The sequence below is a fragment of the Solea senegalensis genome, unplaced genomic scaffold, assembly GCF_019176455.1.
Source record: "Solea senegalensis isolate Sse05_10M unplaced genomic scaffold, IFAPA_SoseM_1 scf7180000015071, whole genome shotgun sequence".
Classification (NCBI taxonomy): Eukaryota; Metazoa; Chordata; class Actinopteri; order Pleuronectiformes; family Soleidae; genus Solea; species Solea senegalensis.
The window spans coordinates 32,660-56,886 of record NW_025321214.1 but is presented as its reverse complement, the minus strand read 5'-3'; the positions used below and the strand labels follow the sequence as shown (position 1 = coordinate 56,886).

Sequence of the window (24,227 nt, the reverse complement as noted above, 5' to 3'; positions counted from 1 at the left end):
CAATTTTCATAAAAGGTGTAATTTAGAATGTGCACATATTCTAATTAATAATGTTTACATAAATGTTGATGGCGTAAAATGATGAGTTTATAAATGTTAATAATACATGCATATGTACAAATTATAATCACATTTTAAAATATTACATTATTAGAAAAAAAAAAACCCTTCCCAATACAGAGGAAGCCAGAGCCACAGGGAGGTTTCTAGATTTTTGGTTTTAATATTAAGAAACAAGAGAAAAGGGAAACCCAGCAGCAAATGTTAAATCATACAAAGCAAAAAGACAAACACTGTAGTGACTGTTTGGCGAGTTTTACCACAGCAGAATTAGTGCATTGACTCTTTGTTTAGATTCTCATGGAGACAGTATTTAATCACCCAGCAGGGAAACGTTCTGTGGTCACAGATGTTTTCTTGCTATGGAAGTATGAAGACAACAGATGAATGACATGAAGAACAACCAGTGTTTCCCTAACTTTCTATGGAGACCCATCTCATAACTCTGATATAAATCATGACAAGAGCAAATTTGTGCATAATGAAGCAACTCATTTACAGCTGATATCATTTAGAATTTTATGCATGTTATATAAAATATAAACCCATAAATCTTAACTATAACATTGGGAAAATTGCATGGGGGACCCAAAAACATCTCCCACAACTCCTCTGTGGGTCTCGACCCGCTCTTTGGGAGCCACTGGTTTAGACGACGACCCTTGTATGTTCTATGATTCAATGATTCTGCTTTCGTTGGACATCCCATGATTCCGTTTGAACAGCAGACATGCAGATCCTCCCACTGATTTAAAAATATGATAAATACTGCAAAACAAACATCAAACCATTTACATCCACTGATTTATAAAGTTCTCGACGCATACCATATGTACATGTTTCTGTACATAAATAGACACATGGAATGTACATTCATTTACATTAGCAAAGGCAGGTAAAGGTAGAGCATGTCCTTCTGGCATTAATTACATCAAATTCACTTATTACACCACACCATTGTTATTATTATTATTATAATAATTATAAACCAAACAGTCAAATAAAGTCCACATCAATCATATTGTAGATTCATCAGTGTAGGCTCGTGGCAGCCATATTTGGAGTCTTCTTTGACCCTGAAGGGGGCGCTCTTTCAAACAACAAGTTATTTTAGCTTATTGGTGGTTTAGGTTGGAGCCTACAGCCCAGAGAAAGTCGTGTCGTGGTGAGAACAGTCAGTGGTCATGAAGAGCAGTTGTAATGGTTTACCCTGACTGACCACACTGACATCAGCACGTGTAAGGTCATGTTTAATACAGACACACGGTCAAACCACGGCAGCCAGCACGAACACAAGGAAACACTGATTTTAGTCACGCCTAATAAAACCCTCATCATCTTCAGCACAGGACACAAAACCTCTTATCAGCGATTTAAACTCAGAGACACAGGAGCTGCTCGTCTCCTAATGATGGAAGAACAGCTCCTGTGTGACCATGGAGTTTGGTGTGAGGGACAAAGCAGTTCTACAGCAAACTCCTTTCCATAAGTGGTTTAAATCAGTTTAAATTCTTGTGTGCATGCGAGCACTGTGGCCAACTGTGATGTGCAATGTGCCGAACATCCGTGTCTACATGAAAAACCAGATGTTCATGCATGTGGCCCAGACCTGATGTGTTAGTGTTAAACACAAACCCCTCGTTTATCTTAAAATGATACAGTTGGAAGAAGCAGCTGTTCAGACTCACACCAGGCAACATTAGTTTATCAAGTCAGGCTCCTTTTTCTCTCAAAAATAGTTCCTAAAATAGCTGATGTCATTTTCTCAGCAGGTCACTTTTAAATCATGTATGAATTATGCTTAGTCAGATTTACCTCAACCATTATCAAGAAAATATGATCCTTTTAAACTGATGATGAATTTGTCCTTATCCACGACCTGTGCAGCTCTGTGACAACAACACTGTTCACATTTTAAAGCTAGAAACGTGTTCCTCATGGAGGTAAATCCTTTCAGCTCCAGCTTCTGCTGCTGCTGCTGCTGCTGCTGCTGCTGCTGCTCATCATCTCCACTGAGTCGAGGTGCCTGAGACCGAAGGCCGGATCGTCCCTTTAGGAGAAGGCTTGGACCCAAACCAGGACATCTGCAATTAAACAGCAGGTTTGAGTCTATCATGACAACTGCTCACACTTGAGTGGGAAAACAGTGGGAAAAAATGAGTGCAGTAATAAAGGACGGAGACTCTGACGTGAGAGTACGTATCATTCTAAAGGTCTTCGCACACCGGACAGGACGCACACACGCACGGTGATTATGATGTGTTCCATAATGGAGCAGCCCTGCTTGAATGATGCGCTCGTGTGACACAAACCTTGTACTCTAGAGTTTGCTTCAACATGTCCTCTTCCTCACGGGAGAAGTTCAGCAGCACAGAAACAGCTCGTATTAGCTGAAACGCCTGTTAAAGCAACACAGAACACACAGCGATCGATATCATACAACTGTATTTATTAACAAGTGTATTATACAACAGTTGTATAATACGAGTAAAGCAGAGTTACCTCAGCCTCTCTGGAGGACATAAACTTGAGGACGACATGTTTGAGGTATTCAAAGTTGATTTCCCGTGAGTCGTTGAGGTCGGACGTGTTGGTCACGGTGGTGTTGGAGGTCGGGGGACTCAGGGTGGACACCGGTGAGAGCTCCGGACAAAACCTCTCCTGCTTTTCTGCTCGGCTTTCTGTCAGCTTCTCCTTCACTTCAGCCTCTGGTTCAGACTTCAGCTTCTACAAAGAAATGCATCTGTGTTTACACTCAGGGAACAGGACAGTTAGGAAGATGACACTGCCCAGTGGTTGTGGAATGTCTTCTGACCAACGCAGCTCCCGATCTCCCCAGAATCACGTGACATGCACATGTTGACTTCAAAGGAATTTAATGTTCCAAATGCAGGTCATCCTTGAGTCCAAGTGAGCATTTGTGCCAAATGTGGAAATGATACGTGGAGACTGATCTGTGGCTCCAGCTGCAGTTGTCAGAGATGAAGACACATGACACATGAAGTCACTTTGACCTCTACAAGCTCCAGTCTGCATGAAGTTATGGTGGCAACCACACAAGAGAATGTCAGCCACTAGAACCAGTTATCTAATATCAGCTGGAATTCCATCGTCTTGCTGCTTTAACAGAGAATGCAGATCGATGGACGCACCTGTACTTCTAACTCTGCTTCCTCTGCCTTTTAGTCATTTACCCACTACACTAATACTAATACACTAACCTACTACACCAATACACTAACCTACTACACTAATACACTAATACACTAACCTACTACACTAATACACAAACCTACTACACTAATACTAATACACTAACCTACACACTAATACACTAACCTACACACTAACCTACTACACTAATACACTAACCTACCACTACACTAACAACCCCACACTAATGTACACTACTACACTAACTCACACTAACAACCACTACCTAATACACTACACTACACACGCTATACAGTACACACACTAATACCTAATAACTAATACTAAAACCTTACTACACTAACAACCTACACTACTAATACTAATACACCTACACCCTAATACACCAATACAACCTACTACACTAATACAATACACACTAATACACTAAACTACACTACACTAAACACTACACACTAATACACTACTAATACAACCTACTACACAATAACTAATACTACACTAATACACTAATACACTAACCTATATACAACCTACACTAATACACTAACCTACACTAATACAATACGCTACTAATAAACCTACACACTAATACCTAACCTACACACTAATACACTAACCTACACAAACCTACAACACTAACCTACTACACTAATACTAATACTAACCTGCACTAATGCTAACCTGCTACACTAATACACTAACCTACACTAATACACTAACCTACACTAATACACTAACCTACTACACTAATACTAATACACCTACACTAATACACTAACCTACTACAATACAAATACACAAACCTACACTAATACACTAACCTACTAACCTACACTAATACATACACTAACCTACTACACTAATACTAATACACACACTAATACTACCTACACACTAATACACTAACCTACTACACTAATACCTACCTACACACTAATACACCAACCTACACACTAATACTACTAACTAACCTACACTAATACACTAACCTACACACTACATAACCTAACTACTAATACTACACTAATACACTAACCTACTACACTACTAATACACTAACCTACACACTAATACTAACCTACTACACTAATACTAACACTACACACAATACCAACCTACACCACTAACCTACTACACTAATGCCTACACACTAATACACTAACCTACTACACTAATACAATACACAACCTATGAACCTACTACACTAATACACTAACCTACACCACACTAATACACTAACACTACACACACTAATACTACTACACTAATACTAATACACTAACCTACACACTAATACACTAACCTACTACACTACTATACACTAATACACTACTACTACACTAATACTAATATACTACACTAATACTACACACACTAACCTACCCTACACTACTACAATACATTACACTAATACCTAACACTAGATACTACACACTAATACACTAACCTACTACACTAATACTAATACACAAACCTACACACTAATACACTAACCTACTACACTAATACTAATACACAAACCTACACACTAATACACTAACCTACTACACTAATACTAATCTGTAACTGGACACTAGAGATGAAAGCCTGAAACTGACCATCTGTCATTAGAGAAGACATATTTGTGAAGCAGCTCGTTACACTTCCTGTTTTTTAACAATACTAATGATGATGATGATGATGATGTTAATAATAACACTGCCTTCACTACCTTACCAGTTCTTTCTGCAGTGTTCTCTTCAGTTCAGCCAGTCTCTGCTGCAGCTGCTTGATGGTCTGCACGACAAAGACAAAAGACAAAAGACATCAAACATGTGTGGACAACTGTAACTAAAACACCTGAACACTAAAATCCAAAAAGCACAAAGAATATTTCCTCTGTGACATTAAAACAAAGAAGGATACAGAGCTTTTATGGTGACGACTGTAAAATAAAGTAAGAGGTGTGGAAGTGAGTCTAGATGAAATGAACGAATGAATGAATGAATGGCTTAATTCTGGTAGGATTATAAAAATATGAAACAAAACAGCAGCAAAAGAGACAGAAATGAAGAACCTGGTGCAGGTTGGCTGAGGACAGGATGGATGGCAGTAACATGCTTATATTTAAGCTTCTTTGAGGGCTAATCATTATTATTGTTATCATTATTACTGTTATTATTATCATTATCATTACTACTGTTATTATTATAATAATAATAATGAGGGGCCCCGTTAGACGTATCACATAACCTAACCTTTGTTGGTTTGCATCAGTAGTGGATAACATAGTCTAATAACCAGTGTTCTCTGGCTGCGATGAAGAACATAGTAGTGAAGATATCGGGACAGTAGCATACTTTACAATAAGTATCTGACCCTGTTCTTGTCGTTGAGCTGCTGCTCCAACTCTCTGTTGACTTTGTGAATGTGATCCAGATCATCCACCGTCACACTCCCGTTGTGGTCGTCCTCACACACTGCAGGGCTGTGAAGCTGTTCTGTCAGAGTTTCTACCTCCACCTCCAGATACAAGACCTGGACTCAAGCACAGGACACAAACCAGCATTTCATCACTGACACAATCAGTGGAGACAGGAAACGTAACAACGAGACAAGTCATTCTGATCATAATACTAACAAAATAACCAAATATGCTGTAAATGTGGACTGACTGCGTGATTGTTCTCTCAGGCTGTTGTGTATGGATTTACCTCAGCCTATTTGTTTTTAAACAGTATGTGTATGACTGATTCAATGTGCTATTGTAACTGTTGTAACAGTAGCAGTGTTTGTGTGATGGCAGCCATCTTAAAATCCCATGTATGAGTTGGTCAGAGATGGAAAGTGTCACCGACAAATGAAACCACCAGGACACTTGTTTCAGACTCAAGTATTGTATGATGTAGTTAGGAGCTCATGTAGAGTCAGTGTTCACAGGCTGAGGTTGACTGACCCGTGCCTGGCAGCGGTCTAACTGCTCTGTCTGACTGAGCAGCTCCGTCTTCAGGCTGCTCAGCTCAGAGTCTCTGTCCAGCTCCATCTGCTTGAGCTGAGCTCGCAGTCGCTCGTCCTGCTCCTGCAGCTGGACCTGAGAGGCCTGTCCACTCTGCACCTCTGCAACACACACACACACACACACGGAGGAAATGTCATCAGCATGAAACACAAACACTGAAGTGATACCGTCTGACTGTTGTTTTTCTGCATCCCAGTAAAACTCTAAAAAAGTTGACTTCTTATAGCATTTTACTGGTCAATGTCAACTTTATTTATAAAGCACATTTAAAACAACCTCAGTCGGTATAGATGACAAATCCATTTATCATGAATAATAGATCAGTCATTTTCGATCTCAGATTCTGACAGAATGTGTGTGGAGCTTATCACACATGCATCAGTATGAACAAAGAAAACACAGCTCCACCTAAAAGCATTAAGTGTTGAGAAATTATAAGCATTTGTATAAATGGTTGGTCATTTTCAGGGGCTCAGAAATAAAGGGACAATCTCAAATCATGATAAATGAAAGGCTTCTTTTAATAGTTGGTTGAAAATGGTTTGCAGTGAATGAGTTTCCTCCCTGGATATGCTTGCTCACTTGGTCACTTTAGTCTTCAGTGAGTGAAAAGCATGAGATCACGTGACTGACTCTTGTGTTGTGAACCCAGGTCCTCTGGTGTTTCTGAGTTCTCCTGTGGATTCTTCTTCTTCCTTCTCTTTGAGAACGTACTACATTGTTGATCCTAATGTTTTTCTATCTGAATGTTTATTTGGTTGTGGTTATTATTTGGAATGAAGGCTTTCTTCACTTGTGTCGACATATCTTTCTGCAGTCAGCTGCAGACGTGATCTGCTTGTTGTCAGGTAACAGGCCATACCTGGCCATGAACAGTGTTTGAGTCTATGGTCGGTTTATTTTGGAGCCCCTGAAATGTGACCTGTATAGAAATAAGCACACGTACCGTTCTGTAGAGCTGTGATGTTCTCCTCTGCGAGCGCCAGCTTCTCAGTGACAGTGGACAGTTCCTGCTGTGAGCTCTGCAGGGATGTGGCCTGCTCTCCAACCTTTAACAATGAAGACAGTGACAGACAGACAGTCACACACAGGATGACAAACCCATCCACACTGTGTGTGTGTGTGTGTGTGTGTGTGTGTACAGACCTGTTTCTGCAGCTCTTCCTTCTGTCGCCTGCTTTCTTCAAGAGCTTTGGCGATTTCTGTGCTCAGCGTCTGCCGACTGTTGAGCTCCAGCTGAGAGAGAACACAGAGTGTTTGTGTGTGTGAACAGCAGCTCCAGTGTATGAGCACTTGTTCTGTCACATGAGAACCTGAAGGTTGGTTTAAACACTCTATAATGTTCTTCATATAATGCCTTGTAAGGTTCTTAATCATTCTTTATTTATGTTTGATGTGTCCATACAGATACTGATTATTACTCATTAATCAGGCTGATGAGTAGTTGAGCTACATTTACAATGAACATTTGAAATTTTATAAACCATGTTTAAATGTTTTTAAATGTTTTCCAACAGCCTCTTACAGCAAAGAGCAGGGAGCAAGTCTTCCGATTCTGATTCTGATTCAAAGCCGTGAAGGCAGATCACATCAGAGCAGTTTTTGGAATGTTTCTTTTTTATTCCCCTCTGTTTTGATGTGAATGTTTTCCTAATCACAGTCATATTTCTATTCTTCAGTTGCAGATTACAGTTCGTTCTAGCATTTTATGAAGATTATTATTTGCTTCATCTATGTCAGTGTGGCCTTGTGTTGCTGTGGTTTTACCCTGCACTGCTCCAGCTCCTCCATCCTCTGCGTCAGTGTGGCATTCACATCATCACTCTGCCTCTCCACATCAGCCTGTCGCACAAACAAAAAAGTTAATTTCACTGCTAATTAAAGACAGAGTTTAGGTGAAGGTTATTTTTTTATCATTTCATCCACCTGGAAACAGTGTTTAGGGAGCACTGAAATATATACATACATCGTAATCCCACTTCTCTGTCGTCACTTGTCTTTTTTATCATTGTCTGGTCAATTTACTTTAGAACTTTTCTTTTCTTTCCAGGCCTTCTTCATTCTGTCTCTTTCAGAGTTTGTAGACATCGTAATGTGTATTTATTGGAATAAAGCTATAAATACATCAAAGGAAGTGAAAAAGAAAAGAACATACCAATCTGTCCCGCAGCGTCTGTTTATCCTTCTCTAATGACACAATGCTTTGTTCCAGTCGAGCGACCTTCTCCTCACTCTGCTGCTGCAACAAACACACCTGCTGGTCCAGAAAGGCTTTCTCTGCACTCCACACTGCACGCTGAAGAAACACACACACACACACACACACACACACAAATGCATGATTAAAAACCGACAATTTTCTTCTTTCAGCTTCTCCTTTTAGGGCTCGCCACAGCAGAGCTTTCTATATTAATGATTTTTATTCATATACTGTATTGACCAAGATTTAAATACTTTGTTACCAGAATTTCACAGAATATCATATCATCATGTGATGATAGGTTATCTGTGATGAATCTTCCTTCCATATGTATTATATTGAATACATTTGTGTCACTTCATAACTTAATGTTATTATTATTGTTATTAATAATAATAATAATAATAATAATAATGATTATAATAATGATGATAATAATAACAACGATATAATGATAATAATAAAATAACTTAAATCAGGCAACTACATTGTTTCTTTCTGTTTTTGTTGTTTTCTTTTTTCTGTGCTTCACCGCATACCAACCATGCTAACTGCTAACACACATGCTATCATGCTAACATCAGAGATGTATCTCATTTACACAATCTGGTCACATGGCATCACCTTCTGAAATGTTTTAGCACATGTGATAACGATCCATCCTCAGGTGGATTTACACCTGAGTGGTCAGATAACAGTGAGGTCCTCACCAGTTGATCCATGTGCTGCTGTTTGTCTGTGATGTGCTGCTCAGCACTCTTCAGTCTCTCACTACACTCCAGGACCTGCTGCTCCAGGTTACAAACCTGAAACACACACTAGGTCAGTATGACACTGGCTGTGACAGCACTGTCAATCAACAGAGCCGTTATAAGAAGGACTTAACATGGTCCTTCACAGAGAACTGACACTGTTGTTACACTTCTCAGACGCCTCTGCAGTGATCTGTTTTTCTTCTTCTTCTTTGGGCTTCTCCCTTCAGTTGTCCTCTCTCTTGTGTCCTCTTCTGTTGCACCAGCTGTCCTCATGTCCTCCTTCACAACATCCATAAAGCTTCTCTGGGATCTTCCTCTTTTCCTTCTGCCCGGCAGCTCCATCGTCAACATCCTTTGTCCAATATAATCACTGTCCCTCCTCTGAACATGACCAAACCATCTCACCTTTGCCTCGCTTACTTTATTTCCAAACTGTTCAACCTGAGCTGTCCCTCGAATAATCCCGTCACTTCCAGCGAAAATCCCACAGCACAGGAAGGAAGTCAATTTGACTGTTGTTTTCTCGTCTGATGTGTGAGTGGGTGTGAGTGAGTGTGTGACTGTGTGACTGTGTCCTGTGTGACTGAGTGTGTGACTGTGTGTGATTGTAGTGTGAGTGTGTGTGTGTGAGTGAGTGTGTGACTGTGTGTGAGGAGTGTGTGAGTGAGTGTGTGTGTGTGACTGTGTGACTGTGTGACTGTGTGACTGTGTGACTGTGTGACTGTGTGTGTGTGTGACTGTGTGAGTGTGTGTGACTGTGTGTGTGTGTGAATGGTGTGTGTGTGTGTGTGTGTGTAGTGTGAGTGTGACTGTGTGTGTGAGTGTGTGACTGTGTGTGTGTGTGAGTGTGGTGTGTGTGAGTGTGTGTGACTGTGTGTGTGACTGTGTGTGTGACTGTGTGTGACTGTGTGTGACTGTGTGTGTGTGAGTGTGTGTGTGTGGAGTGTGTGACTGTGTGTGTGTGTGTGTGTGTGTGTGTGAGTGAGTGAGTGTGTGTGACTGTGTGACTGTGTGTAGTGTGTGAGTGTGTGTGTGTGTGTGTGTGTGTGTGTGAGTGAGTGTGAGTGTGGAGTGTGTGTCTGTGTGTGTGTGTGTGTGTGTGTGTGTGTGTGAGTGTGTGTGTGTGTGAGTGTGTGTGTGTGTGTGTGTGAGTGTGTGTGTGTGACTGTGTGACTGTGTGTGTGAGTGTGTGACTGTGTGTGTGTGTGTGTGTGTGAGGTGTGTGACTGTGTGTGACAAGTGTGGTGTGTGTGTGAGTGTGTGAGTGAGTGTGTGACTGTGTGTGTGTGTGGTGTGTGACTGTGTGTGATTGTGTGAGTGAGTGTGTGTGACTGTGTGACTGTGTGTGTGAGTGTGTGAGTGTGTGTGTGTGTGTGTGTGTGTGTGTGTGTGTGAGTGTGTGAGTGTGAGTGTGTGTCTGTGTGTGTGAGTGTGTGACTGTGTGTGTGTGTGTGAGTGAGGTGTGTGACTGTGTGAGTGTGAGTGAGTGTGTGTGACTGTGTGACTGTGTGTGTGTGTGTGTGTGTGTGTGTGTGTGTGTGTGACTGTGTGTGAGTGTGTGAGTGTGTGTGTGTGTGTGTGTGTGTGTGTGTGTGTGTGTGGTGTGTGTGAGTGTGTGAGAGTGTGTGTGAGTGAGTGTGTGAGTGTGTGTGTGTGTGAGTGAGTGTGTGTGGTGTGTGTGAGTGAGTGTGTGAGTGTGTGTGTGTGTGTGAGTGTGTGTGTGTGTGTGTGTGTGTGTGTGTGTGAGTGAGTGCTTACTTGTGTGTCTGTTCTCTCTCTGTAGGCCCTGGAAGAGTCGTCCTTGTGTCGGAGCAGGGTCTGCAGCTCAGTGATGCTGCAGCTCATTCTGGAAACCTTCACATAAGAGACAGATGATGTAGTAGATCCACTATAATGTTCATTGAATGACAGGAAACATCAGCAGTAAAGTCAACATTTGGATGTTGAGTTGATGGCATTAGAACAGGTTTGAATTGTCCTCCTACATCACTCTGTCACATACTTATACACTAAATAGCACACACATCAGGTCATTTGCATTATGCTCCTTTTCTTTTAGCTTTCTACATCAGCACATTATTGGCTAGGATAAAGGTCAGTGTGATGCAGAGGGAATCAGGAAAGACAGATGGAAATATCCGAATTCAGTGGAAAATCATTCAATATTTAACTCCTCTGTTAAATATTGCGATTTGAGACATTTCCCTGGTAATTGTTGGAGATGAACCACGTTTTTAGGATTGTTAACTCATCTACAGTCTGGCATTCAGATTCTTACGGGTGAGATCACGACCTGTTGCCACATGGTCAGAACTTTTTCTTCTACATAAACCAACAGTAAGTTCACTGTGGGGTTTACAGATAGGATTGGTTTACCTGTGCCTCCAGTGAGCTGACAGTATCAGCATGGTTTGTCCGCACGGTCAGCAGCTCCGCTCTGGTCTCAGCTACACTTTGCTCCAGGATGGACTTCTGAAAAACAACAAATGATATAAACATTGATATAAACAGGTGCTCCTGCTCCTACAGTCAATGTGATGACCAGTGAAGTTTTAAGTAAAGAACAACCGTGATGAAAGTGACTGACAGCACTCTACACACTCTGTGCTGAGGCATGATTATTGAACTAATCATCATCATTTAGAAATCATTAATAATCGATAATCATCAGTGATTAATTGTTACAGCCCTAGTATGGACTGGATTTTGCCAAAGTATAGCTGGCAGACATGGAAGATAAGAAAAAGTCATGTATCGATTATCCTGATCAAAATAATTGCATTTTTACAGATTGAACGACTCAAATTAAAGGGAATGCTCTGGTGTGTAAGTTCTTCACCTCCTGGAGAAGCTCCTGTAGATGCTCATCCTGACTCAGGTTCCCCTGCAGTCGTCTTTCCAGGGAGGTGACTTTCTTCTGAAGGTCCACCAACAAGCGCTCCTTCTCCTCCTTTGTCACAGCAGCCTGCCGAGGTACCAAGGACGAGATGTGTTAAAATAAGAAAACAAGTTTATAACTAAAGTCTCTGTTTTACATATAACAGTCTGACACCTTTTACACTGCGTTAGTCAAAGATGTTCATCTGACCTTTTGCTGTTGCAGTTTTAGAGAATCATGTTCAGTCTGTAAATCACGGAGTGAATTCTCTAGAGTTGACACCATACTCTGTGACTGACACAAAAAAAAAGCACTTCACAAACTTGAAATGGTTAAAAAAGGTTTTGTAAGTGTATGTGGAAGCTGAGTTTTCAATCCTGACCTTCTGGAAGTCTTCAGAGACCTGCTGGACGACCGATTGCAGCTCCTGACATTTTCCCTCCAGCTCACTGATCTTCCTGTCGGCCTCCTCTCTGAGCAGCAGCAGTTCCTCTCTGCACAAATCAAACTTTGGACTAGTATTTTTGTAGTATTATGTAGTAAGTATTTAGAAATAGAACGTCTTTATTTAGCTCTTTTTTGGAGATGACTTACCGCTCTATTTCCAGTTCAGAGTTGAGTCTGCAGCTCTCGTCATGTTGCTGCTCCAGAGTCTGGAGTTTCCCTCGAGCCTCAGAAAGCCCACGCTTTGCCGACTGGACTTCAGCCTCTTTCTTGTGGAGCTGTCGCTCCTGCTGGTTCAGCTGCTCCTCCTTCCTCAGCAACTGACAGAAGAAAAAAGAACAGAGCATGCACTAACGTTAGAGTCACACTGCGCCTTCATTATCATTAAAAATGTGACTGTCCTCTGAAAGTTCAGCTCTAAAATCACGCTGCTGATTAAATGTTTAAGTCATTCTGTGATCATGAAAACAATGAATTATACATTTAGGTGATTGTACACTTATTTTATATTACATTTCTGCCAAATGGAACTATTTGTTTCTAAATCTGACACACTGGACCCGTATGAATAACATGTTTCTATTTCACCTCTAAACTTCTTCTAAGGCAGAAAAGGGAGAGCAGATCAAGCAGAGCACACCACACACACACACACACACACACACACACACACACACACACACACACACACACACACACCATGTGTTTCACTTTGGCCAGCTCCTGCTGTTGAAAACCCTCCAGTTCATCCAGGTCATCCCTTTTCTTGAAGAGAGTCAGACTTTGCTCCATCATGTCTTGCAGTTGAGCCGACAATTCAGTCTTCTCCTACACAAACACAACAGTCAGAGGGTTATCATTATTGTTATTATTATTATTATTATTATTATTATTATTACATTGTTCATCTTTCTGATTGACTTCTTTAACATTTATTTACGTATATATATATACATATATATGTATGCATCAATAGTATATATGTCAGACCTTCACATCACCCAGGCTATACACAGGATACTTTTGCAAGTTCATCTTAAATAAATGTCAGAATTGAATTGAATTGTCAGATTCTGAAAGATTCACACACACACACACACATACAGTATATATATATTATGTATTGTAAGACGTACCTTTTCCAGAATTTCCATCTTCTCCATCCAATCCTGTAAGTGGAATCATGTGAAGACATAAGTACACAAACCACAACTCAGCATTGAGCTAGAACATGGACAGTGACATTTACCTGATCCTTCTTCTCCAGAGCTAAAGTCATCCCCTCGGCCATTTTGGCTCTGCCAGCCTGGTGAGACTCGCTCTGCTCCTGGAGTTTCTTTATCGCCGCTGCAATGTGAAAGTGAAAGGAAGAAGCAGAGAGTGGGGAAAACAGGAACATGGAAACCAGATAGAAAGGTTGGTATGCAACCAAAAGAAATAACATACATGAGCGTGGCACTGTTAGTAGCTGTGAAAAGTTAACAGTCACATTAAGAGGCGTGTTCCCTCAGAAGCAGAGAAAAGCAATGCATGGCAACTAGGGCTGGGCAGTATGTGCATTATACACGGTATATACATATATATAGATAGATATATAGAGATATATATACACACATACTGTACACATATATATATATATATATTGTACATAAGGTATCTGTAATGACTTTTCCTGGTTTTAAAGGCAGTTGCATTGATTATATTGCTGTATTATATTGAATACATTTGTGAAAGACACTAAATATTATAAATTAAATATACAGTATAGTTTTACTGTTTCTACCACATGTAAATGTATTTACAAACATCTCAAAAGAAGAAAAACAAATATTATTTACGAACCATATCACGCAGCCTTACAGAAATATTGATTGGATTTATATTGTTATATGCATCGATGGTGAATGATAAATGTATATAGTGATTTGATTGTTTTGACCATATCACCCAGCCCTAATGCAACAAAGATTAAATGCTGTTTATGAAGAAAGGAAATCCACCCTGAAGAAGTGAAAGTGACGAGGTCTACTCTCTGAAGCCCTGAAAACACATCACAGTATCTGAACTGAGGGAAAGGATTTCTCTGTATGACAGCGAGAAGGTTCCTCGTAGACTTCATTGTAACTCCTCATGTCCACTGAATACAGCTGAACATCAACTGCCTTCATTCACTCGATACTCTGCTGCTCATTGATCATACCCACGTGTGCTTTGTAATATTTCAATCATTATTTATCACCACTGGAGCCACAACATTTAGATTCACTCATGTAAGATTAGCCGAGAGTGACATGAGTGAAAAGACAAATCTGACAACCAGTGAAAAACACAACAAATCTGTGTCCAAAATGCCAATTTGGCATTGGATGCTATTCATTACATTACTTTGGCTCAATGCTATGGAAACGTAGAAGTGCCACAGGAGAGAAAAAATGATCGGAGCCATTTCGCACTATGACAAGATGGTTTTTTACGATCTTAAAGTCAGTTTACACAGCTGTAACAGGAACTTTGTCACTCATCAGTTTGTCAGTTCTTTAAAAATGTTACTATTTACAGTTCAGATACAGTTCTCACCTGTGGCTGTTCACACTTCTGTGACATGCAGTAAACAATATTCCCCAATAACAAAAACACCAACATCCTAATAAATTGACAGTCAGATGGTTTAAACAGCTTTAAACTCATGGAAACTCTGCCGTCACCAATTTGCCATCGCAAAATACGGCATAACACATTTTCTCACCAGATTTCAAGGAATACGTATTGATCCTTAGAGGCCTTAGAATCCTTAGGTCAGTCAGTCTACAAATTCAATTTAACAACCTCAATCTAAACATCACTGTCAGACAGAAGATGCACAAACACTAGTTTCCCGGGAAAAAGCTGAAATCAACACACTAATAACACACTGTAATTGTTGAAGGGTGGATTTTAAAGCGTTACCAAAACAAACCTCTACAGCTCATGACAGTAGAAAAATGATTAGGATGCACTACAGCTGATAGACAGCTGACAGACAGCTGACAGACAGATGACAGACAGGAAGCTCGTCGGGAGGAAAGTGGAGGTACGTACAATCCTGATGCTTTTCTAAAGCAATTTCAAGCTTGTCCTTGGTCTTCTGCATAATTCGTAGCTGCTCAGCGTAGTCTAGTGTTGGGGAGTGGGTAGGATGATGAAGTTTAAAAAGCACACACACACACACACACACACACACACACACACACACAAAAGACAAGCAAGATGGAGGCAGATGACAGTAAAACAGACAGTGAAAAGGGGAAAGGGGAAAAAGTGATTGAGAAATAATGGTATGCAAAAGTACTACAAGTACTATCACTGAGTATGTAAGGAATGGGAATGTGTGACCTTTAACCCTTGGTGTGTGTGTAAAAATAAAAGTCTCTACACAGAACGTTACCTCAACTTTGTCAAGTTTTCTGTAAACACAGCATTGTTTTATCCATACAAACAACGTGAGTACAGAAATACACCAAAACTAGAGACACATACATTACACTGACAAAGACCAAACAATCTCCAAACACAAGAAGAAGAAGATGACGACGACGACGACGACGGAGATAACCGACAGTGAATGCAAGCGGGGCTATGACATCAGTGTTTGGCCCGTGTAGCGCATTGGTGAGGATTTCAGATTTTCCTACACTTGGACCGGTTTTCAAAAAAATGTTGTGCTCCCAAAACGCTGGTTCCATGTGGATAAGAAGAAACTTTAATTAAATTCACTTTTATGTGAATGACCATTGAAGGTGGACCTCTGCCGAGCACGTTCATTATTAATGTGAAATCTGAGTTGATGTGATCGTACTACGTTTCCATGAATAGAATGGTAAGCACAGTGAAGGTGAACTGGAGTTCTTCTTTACATTAAAGCTCAGTTTAAAGCTCTCAGAAGATCTTAAGATCCAGATGTTGAATGAATGATTACGGGATAAACTATAAAAACTGTGTGGAAATTATAAGATGCAGATGTTATAATGTCCACACACCTGGAGCCATCTCCCTATGAAAACTCTGGGCAGACAAACAAATGTCTTTTCTAAACAGCGCTTTAGAGTGCTTTAAGGGGCAAAGGGCTGGTAATGAATTACTGCACCATGAAAGCATAAAGAATATAGTGTAAACATGTAGAATAAATAAAGAATATAGTGTAAACATGTAGAATAAATAAAGAATATAGTGTAAAAATGTAGAAAAAATAAAGAATATAGTGTAAACATGTAGAATAAATAAAGAATATAGTGTAAAAATGTAGAAAAAATAAAGAATATAGTGTAAACATGTAGAATAAATAAAGAATATAGTGTAAAAATGTAGAAAAAATAAAGAATATAGTGTAAACATGTAGAATAAATAAAGAATGTAGTGTAAACATGTAGAATAAATAAAGAATGTAGTGTAAAAATGTAGAATAAATAAAGAATATAGTGTAAACATGTAGAATAAATAAAGAATATAGTGTAAACATGTAGAATAAATAAAGAAATAGTGTAAAAATGTAGAATAAATAAAGAATATAGTATACAAATGTAGAATAAATAAAGAATGTAGTGTAAACATGTAGAATAAATAAAGAATATAGTGTAAACATGTAGAATAAATAAAGAATATAGTGTACAAATGTAGAATAAATAAAGAATGTAGTGTAAACATGTAGAATAAATAAAGAATATAGTGTAAACATGTAGAATAAATAAAGAATATAGTGTAAACATGTAGAATAAATAAAGAATATAGTATACAAATGTAGAATTAATAAATAATGTAGTGTAAACATGTAGAATAAATAAAGAATATAGTGTAAACATGTAGAATAAATAAAGAATATAGTGTAAAAATGTGATCTGTTAGCACCCGTGAGGCTAACAGCTGAGTCTGTAGGTGCATTGGTGTCGTGACTGTTCCTCAGTTGATGTACAGTCACTTCCTGGTTTTCAATAATCCAGCCAGATGTAGCCAACGATGCAGAGAGTATTTAGCGACAAATTATAGAATTTAGCGGAGGCTGTGATTTTAGGCCATGTTGAATCCCTCAGGGCTAAATACTAAAACATCCAGGTTTCCCCTTTACGACAACTGGCCGGAAGTTAAGAAGTTAGCTTATATTTAGCGGAGGTTGTAAGTGATGCTCCATGTGCGTTGTCAATTGTCAGCTAAAAACAACATCACTCTTTTACTTCTGATGAGCAAAGAGGGCATGGATGCAGGCCAGGCTATGCTCACAGCAGCCGCTGGATCTATAACTTACAGATTACAGCAGCTGCTCATACACACGCTGTTTTCAGACACAGTTCCAGAGAATACGTGGAGAACCTGGTCCAGACATCCTCAAGAGTTTGCCATTAATATAACAAACAGCAGAAAATCCAGGCAATTTCTTTGCAGACATGTGTCTTCTAACACACTGCTCCTCTGAAGAACGTCTGAAAGCTTCAGTTCAGCTTCAGTCCAACGTGTCCTACCTGAAAGCTTGGCCTCCAGCTTCCGGATCTGATCGTTCCTTCTGAGGAGCAGAGTGGGCAGGTCATCCCTGGAGCTGCTGCCATCAGATGCCTGAAGAAACACATAGCATTAGATATTCTGCAAGTTCAAGTTAGAATTCAGATTTCTTTGCAATTTCAAGACTTTAGATTTGGACTGATCTAGCACAAGGCCTTACCTACAGGAAAACAGAACTTTACACTCATTTGTGTTAAGCACTACACATATGGTATACCAATGTTACAGAAGTACACCAACAATGGAGAAAGGGACGTTGAGCATGCTGTGTACCAACGTTTTTTAAATAAAGTTTTATTATAAAAAGTATCCATTACAATGTATACAATCACAGAAGCAGAGACAGAGTGGACGACTAGGGAAAGCAAATGAACGCTGTCATAGAACAAATTCAACAAACTAACGCGACAAAGACAGTGACATGGAACATGGAAGTGCAGTAGAGGGTGGTGATCTGAGGTTTTCCCACTCTGGGACTCAAAAGCCAATATTATATATATATATACAGTATAAAAAAACATTGAACCTGTTTTCGTGTGTAAAGCCTCTAAGACAAAGAAGCTTGCTGCCATTACAATCATGGCTGCCATATTGTAATTTGAGTAATAATTGGTTTCCCATCTTTAAAAAGTGGGTCCCTGTATATAAAGTTTGGGAAACATTGTTTTAGATGAGAGAAACACATCACTGTGAATGGTATTAATGGTTAAAGTACAACATTTTATAACATGTGGAGTAAACTGTGGAAACCACATGATTAACTTGTTATCATAGGTCAAACAAGTGGGTTCAGTATTCAAAGCTCTCTTCACATTTGTGCACATTTATTGTTGGAAAAGTCACTTTGAAGGAACAAAAAGCAACATTCAGTGCATTAGTATGAATGTTTCAGTTTTTTCACATTTATTATCTAAAAAGAAAGTTTTCACATTCTGAATGTGTTATTAAGGATAAACTTGTCATTCCTTTCAATTGTTTCATTTCATTTACTACACAGAAAAGTGAAGGGCTGTCGAGGGCAGTGAATACTTGCTTCAGCCACTGTATCAGATGGCAACATCACTAAATAATGTATCCAGTCTGGCTTCCCTGTGTGAGAGATGATACCGTCTTTGTTAACACCAGTTAGTGCCTTTCCTTTACTAACAATAAGAGTAGCTCTTCTATGAAACCAGATTTCCTCCTCAATCAAACAGTCGGTACATTTCCTACATTTCCATGCACAGCATCAACAACGCTGTTCAAATGGACTCCTGTCCTTGACCCAGTATCCAAGCAGAACTGGGATGGAGTCATCTCATCCCTATCTCGTCCCTATCTTGTCCCTATCTCGTCCGAATCAGCAAATAACATTAGAGACTCATATACAATGGTTTACACCCGTGAAAGGTGGTTTAGTGATTTGGTTCCATTTCATCTATTATTATTACTCTTTGAAAGGCAATAACTGATACAAAACCCCCGTTTTATGGTGCCCTGCTTGAACGAGGATACTTTCCCAACAGTGAGTTACACAGTATCTGGGCTACAAGCACTACTAAGAGACAACATCATTGTTATCCTATATTAATATATACTATATTAATCACAGCCAAGCCCTGCTACAAACAGCTTTCTGATAGATGACTGTTTCAATCACAGTGCCAATCTTTTCTAGAACCAACCAATCAACTGACTAATGACATCACAAGCAAATCTGCCCTTGATTACTTAATAACACCGTTTTGTCATTAGTTTTGAAAGTGAAAACCCACAAATGAAACCACTGTGTGAAGCAAGTTGATAAAAAATAAATACTCAAGACAAAATCAAATGACTCTCGCTTCCTGCCTTCTGATTTAAAAATAACCTGCAGAGGGAAACACGTCGCTTTCAGTCTGAGTTTGTTTTACTGCTTAAACTCTGTGTTAAGAATTCAAACCTGAGATGAATGTGTTTGTCTCATCATGCTTATTTTTCTATTTAACACTGAGCATCTTTACATTTGGCAGTGATGCAGAGCAGTGAGATGGTGCCTGGAGCTCCTTTATGCCAGAGGGAGGCAGTAAAAGGCTCTTATGCAGCCACAGAGGGGTTTACTAATGCAGCTGGAGCGCAGTCCATCAGCCTCATCTCTGACATTACCATGCTGCCCCCAACGCATGTCAACCATCACATAAATGTCACACAACACACGTCTTCATCGGTCTGGTTGATTTTCCAGTTTACACAGTACATGTACAGTTTACTGTGTACTGTATGTACATGTTTGTAAGACAGCCATCCATCGTCTACAGCGTTATCCTCACCATCATTGAAAACTCAACGCTGACTCTCCCCCCTCCCTTCCCCTCTCCTGGCTATCCATTTGCATTTGTTATTAATGGAGCTGGCAAACACAAGCTGTGGAGCCACGGCCACGCCAGTCAGCATCCACTTTGCATGCTTCTGTGTTTTTAGGACTTTAAAGTCTTTTTAACTGATCTACAGGTGGGCATTGTTCGGCTTGATTCTGGTGTAGGACGTCTCTTCCTGTGACGGCAGTCTGACCAATCAATGGCCGGCTTGGAACCTCGCCAGTGCAGGTACTAATAAAACCTGGTAGCGAGTGCTATGCTAGAGGAAACGGAAACTTAACCGCGCCGTGCCGAGGTGAGTCGAGCCAGTGGAAACGCGCCAAAACTCTTCCTTTGTGATGGTGTATACTGTTTTAGTGAGTACAAAAACATCCAAAACACGGGTAAATCAAAGCTGCTGAAAAACAACATACAAACATTAGGCTTCTAAAGACTTCACAGAGTCACTCACAAAGTCATCGCCTGAGTCTGCTCCCACTGACGTGATGGATTCCTTGCTGATGGTGCGTGGTATACGGACGCCACTCCGCGGAGCAGTGGCTGCTTCCTCTGCAAGCTTCTTTTTCAGCCTGGCAAACATGGCTTGTCTTTCAGTCAGTGTCTATTTTCCAGTGCAAATCGCAGTGTCTGTGGAGTACGTGGCTTCACTCGACGCATGGAGTTTATGGCTCCTTGTTCTGGGGACTGAGACAGAGCCGTGTCCGTGTGTCCCACTCAGAAGAATTCAATGGTGGTGATTCCATCATGCCACATCTACATGAAGACAAAAGTGCTCATTAAAATGTCAACATTGAAAACAAAAAACAAAGTGCATGCTCTGATGACAGGCATTTTAGCTGTCTGTCTCCCACAATTTGGGTTTAGAGCCTGACAATGTGCCTTGTTCCCCGAGTGTCTTTCAGAAAGAGTTGAAAAAAACAGTTTTCCTCTGAAAGGAGAAGTGGCTGGAAGATTATTCAGATTTCCTTAATATGGAAATAAGATCCGGCTTGCTCAACAATGGTGACAGAGGCCTTGCTGGTCACTGGGACATTGTCAGAAGGCTTTAATAATGTATATTATGCTGCAATCCATTTATATTGGAACTCGGACCTGGGAGTGACGTCACTGCCGAGTTCACTTCATTCCAGTTGAGAAGTCGAAAACACAAGCACATCTCGGACGAGCCGTCATTAACAACACCAGTCGATAACAGCGTCTATGGTTAAACATCATTATTATTATTATATAATTACACAGTACTATGTGTGTGACTCATTTATTGTGAAATAGAAAGGACAGAAGTGCTGTTAACGGTATAAGTCATCTCGGAATCCCATGTTGGGATTGCTCCGACTACAAATTTGAAGATTGGACGCAATGTTACTGCACCTCCTTACATGTACCTGACTGTGGGGATAGTCTCATACAAGCATGCACCATATATTTGCTGGTAGTGGTGTGTGTGTGTTAGTTTTATAAACAGTATGTAATCATGCCACCTGTGATTCTATTGCTGCATAATCACAGGTGCATGACAAACATTTTACCACGAGTTTACTGCGTGAAATAGCAGATACTACTAGGTCCCACCCATCCTCCATTTTGTGTGTGTCAATATCTATTGGTTGAGTTCTTCCAACCATATATAAACACATATTTGTATGTATAAACATATATGTGTATGCACTGTGTCTATATATACATGTACTGTATGTATATGATCTACTCTGTGAGCAACTTCAACTAAAACATTTTAAGTCTTAGACTAAATGACATCAAAATAAAAAAAAAAAGTAAACAAAACAAGTAAACACTGGTACAATCCGAACACTACATAGAATACGCTCTAAAGAGGAACGCAACTAAATGTCGTGGGGACTGCAGAGGTCATTTTGTCTGTTCTGTAAAATGACACAATATTTAGCATACTCATATCGCAGGCAATATCGATATTGAGACATTATCGGTATAGTCAGACTAATGTAAAGAGCCTGGCAGCACCCACGTTCTCATCATCAGTGAATGATGACAGATTTCTGATGCTTCAGTTGGCTGAAGTTGCTCACAGAGTAGTTCAATTGCTCAATAAATAAAGCTTTACTAAACGTCTAACTACATATCCCTATATTTAAATGAGGTGGCAAAATCACATTAAAAAAAACCCCTAAGCTAATAAAAACTAATAAACCCTAAGAATACAGATAAGAACCTTCAATGCTGCTGTAATACAACTGCACACACTGCGCTACAGGACCTGTGCTGAACAAACAGTGATGTACTGCAGTGGCGAAGAGAAACACTTTAAAATGGATTCTCGATCGCTGACTGTGACTCTACACTGGTTTTATTGCAGTGTCTCACAGCTGATAACTGTCATTAACTGTCATGTGTTTGAACGTCAGTCACAAACTACAGCAAAACAAAGCCTTTCACTGCTGACGCCATTAATTAGTGTACTATGGCATCGTCGGCCACTGTTTTGACAGACAACTAGCTAGCTAGCTAGCTCCTGTAGCCACAACAATGCGAGTTAACGTTCCACCACCGGCTAAAGCTGACGCTAGCTTGTTGGTTCTTTCTCTTACCATATTAACTTCGAACAATATCAGTCCGGGGCCGCATTTCATCCATTTTACTCGGAATAAACTCCAACAACTCCTACTGTGGTGACTCGTTGGTGGCACTGTCCGGTTTGACAAGGTAGCTGCTGTCACTGATGCTACTGCTAGTGCTAGTGCTAGTCTGTGAGCTACACGTAATCACCTCCACACAGACGACTGACGACGTCACGGCTGTGGCTGCGCTCTGAAGCAGCGACGCCTGCAGGTCACAGAAGGAACAACGGCTGTCTCACACGCGCGAACCATTCATAGTGAGGACCCTTACAGATGTAATGCATTCCCTAACCCCTTACCCTAATCTTAACCGTCACAACTAAATGCCTTACCTTAAACCCTAAAACCAGGTCTTAACCACCAAAGGCCCCTTTAAGATGGGAGGAGCAGCCAAAATGCCCCCACTTTCCCAAAATGGTTTGGGTCTGGGAGAAATCAGCAGAGTGGAGGAACCAACAGACTGGTGTGCCGGCATTGTAGTGGTGCCAAAGAAGACCAGTGTAGTGTGCACATGTGTGTAGACCTGTCAGTCAGTGTGTAGACAAAAGTGCACACTTCTGAAACACAAAGCCGGAAGTTAAGTGTTCATAGGAAAAGAGAAGAGGTGTTTGGTTCCACTGTAATGTTCTTATAGGGACAGACCTTCAGGTGAAAGAGGCAGAATAATCTTCTGATGAATCTATCAGCACATTTGTTGAGATTTTAATTCATTTATTTCCCATAAGTCAGCTCCTCCCCACACACTTTTTTTATGTTATTTCAGGAATTTATTTTCATGTGATGACAGTGGTTCAGTGGTAGAGCGAGGTCAAGGGTTCAATTCCTGGCTCCTATGTGTCCCCAGGCAATCCTTACTGACATTCCCAGGTGAAAAGGTCACCTGTGTTCACCCTTCAGCCTAATCATTTGTACTGTTTGCTCCCTAAAACAAAACAAATCATGTTTCTTTCATGCCACCTATTATAATTAGTTCATAACCTTTGTTAAGTCCATCACAATATGCATTATTAAGATAAATATGTCATGTAAAATTGTCACATCCAACTTAACTAATTCATTTGTGAAAGAAATGAGTTTTTCTACAGAAAATTAAAAACCTGCTCACTCCCCGTCTTCGTCATCTGCAGACACATGAACCATAACTTAGAACAGTGTGTGGACGCAAATTCTAAAGATGCATGAAAGGAAAGTGACAGGACACTTTCCTTTCATGATGCCCATCGTTCTCCACCTGTCTGTTTAAAGGCTATGTCAGG

The 24,227-nt window shown here is 40.2% G+C and overlaps 1 protein-coding gene across 3 annotated transcripts; it reads right to left on the bottom strand.

The window, feature by feature from the left end:
• Nucleotides 1–199: 199 nt before the first annotated feature.
• On the bottom strand, nucleotides 200–23,136 carry golga1 (golgin A1). 3 transcript variants are annotated; one of them, XM_044017098.1, is made up of 24 exons: nucleotides 22,942–23,136; nucleotides 20,826–21,127; nucleotides 18,002–18,092; nucleotides 15,591–15,665; nucleotides 13,762–13,859; nucleotides 13,649–13,681; nucleotides 13,212–13,340; nucleotides 12,663–12,832; nucleotides 12,451–12,562; nucleotides 12,279–12,362; nucleotides 12,030–12,155; nucleotides 11,567–11,662; nucleotides 10,949–11,044; nucleotides 9,146–9,241; nucleotides 8,391–8,531; nucleotides 8,003–8,077; nucleotides 7,382–7,471; nucleotides 7,182–7,284; nucleotides 6,173–6,333; nucleotides 5,596–5,754; nucleotides 4,954–5,013; nucleotides 2,563–2,787; nucleotides 2,373–2,459; nucleotides 200–2,144 (listed from the first exon to the last, which is right to left on the bottom strand). In XM_044017098.1, the coding sequence occupies exons 2-24, from the start codon at nucleotides 20,952–20,954 to the stop codon at nucleotides 2,064–2,066; spliced, it is 2,517 nt and encodes an 838-aa protein (XP_043873033.1). In that variant the 5' UTR covers nucleotides 20,955–21,127; nucleotides 22,942–23,136; the 3' UTR covers nucleotides 200–2,063. The 3 variants fall into 3 exon arrangements, with proteins under 3 accessions (XP_043873033.1, XP_043873035.1, XP_043873034.1); XM_044017100.1 differs by lacking the exon at nucleotides 9,146–9,241; XM_044017099.1 differs by lacking the exon at nucleotides 15,591–15,665.
• Between the last annotated feature and the right edge of the window lie 1,091 nt (nucleotides 23,137–24,227).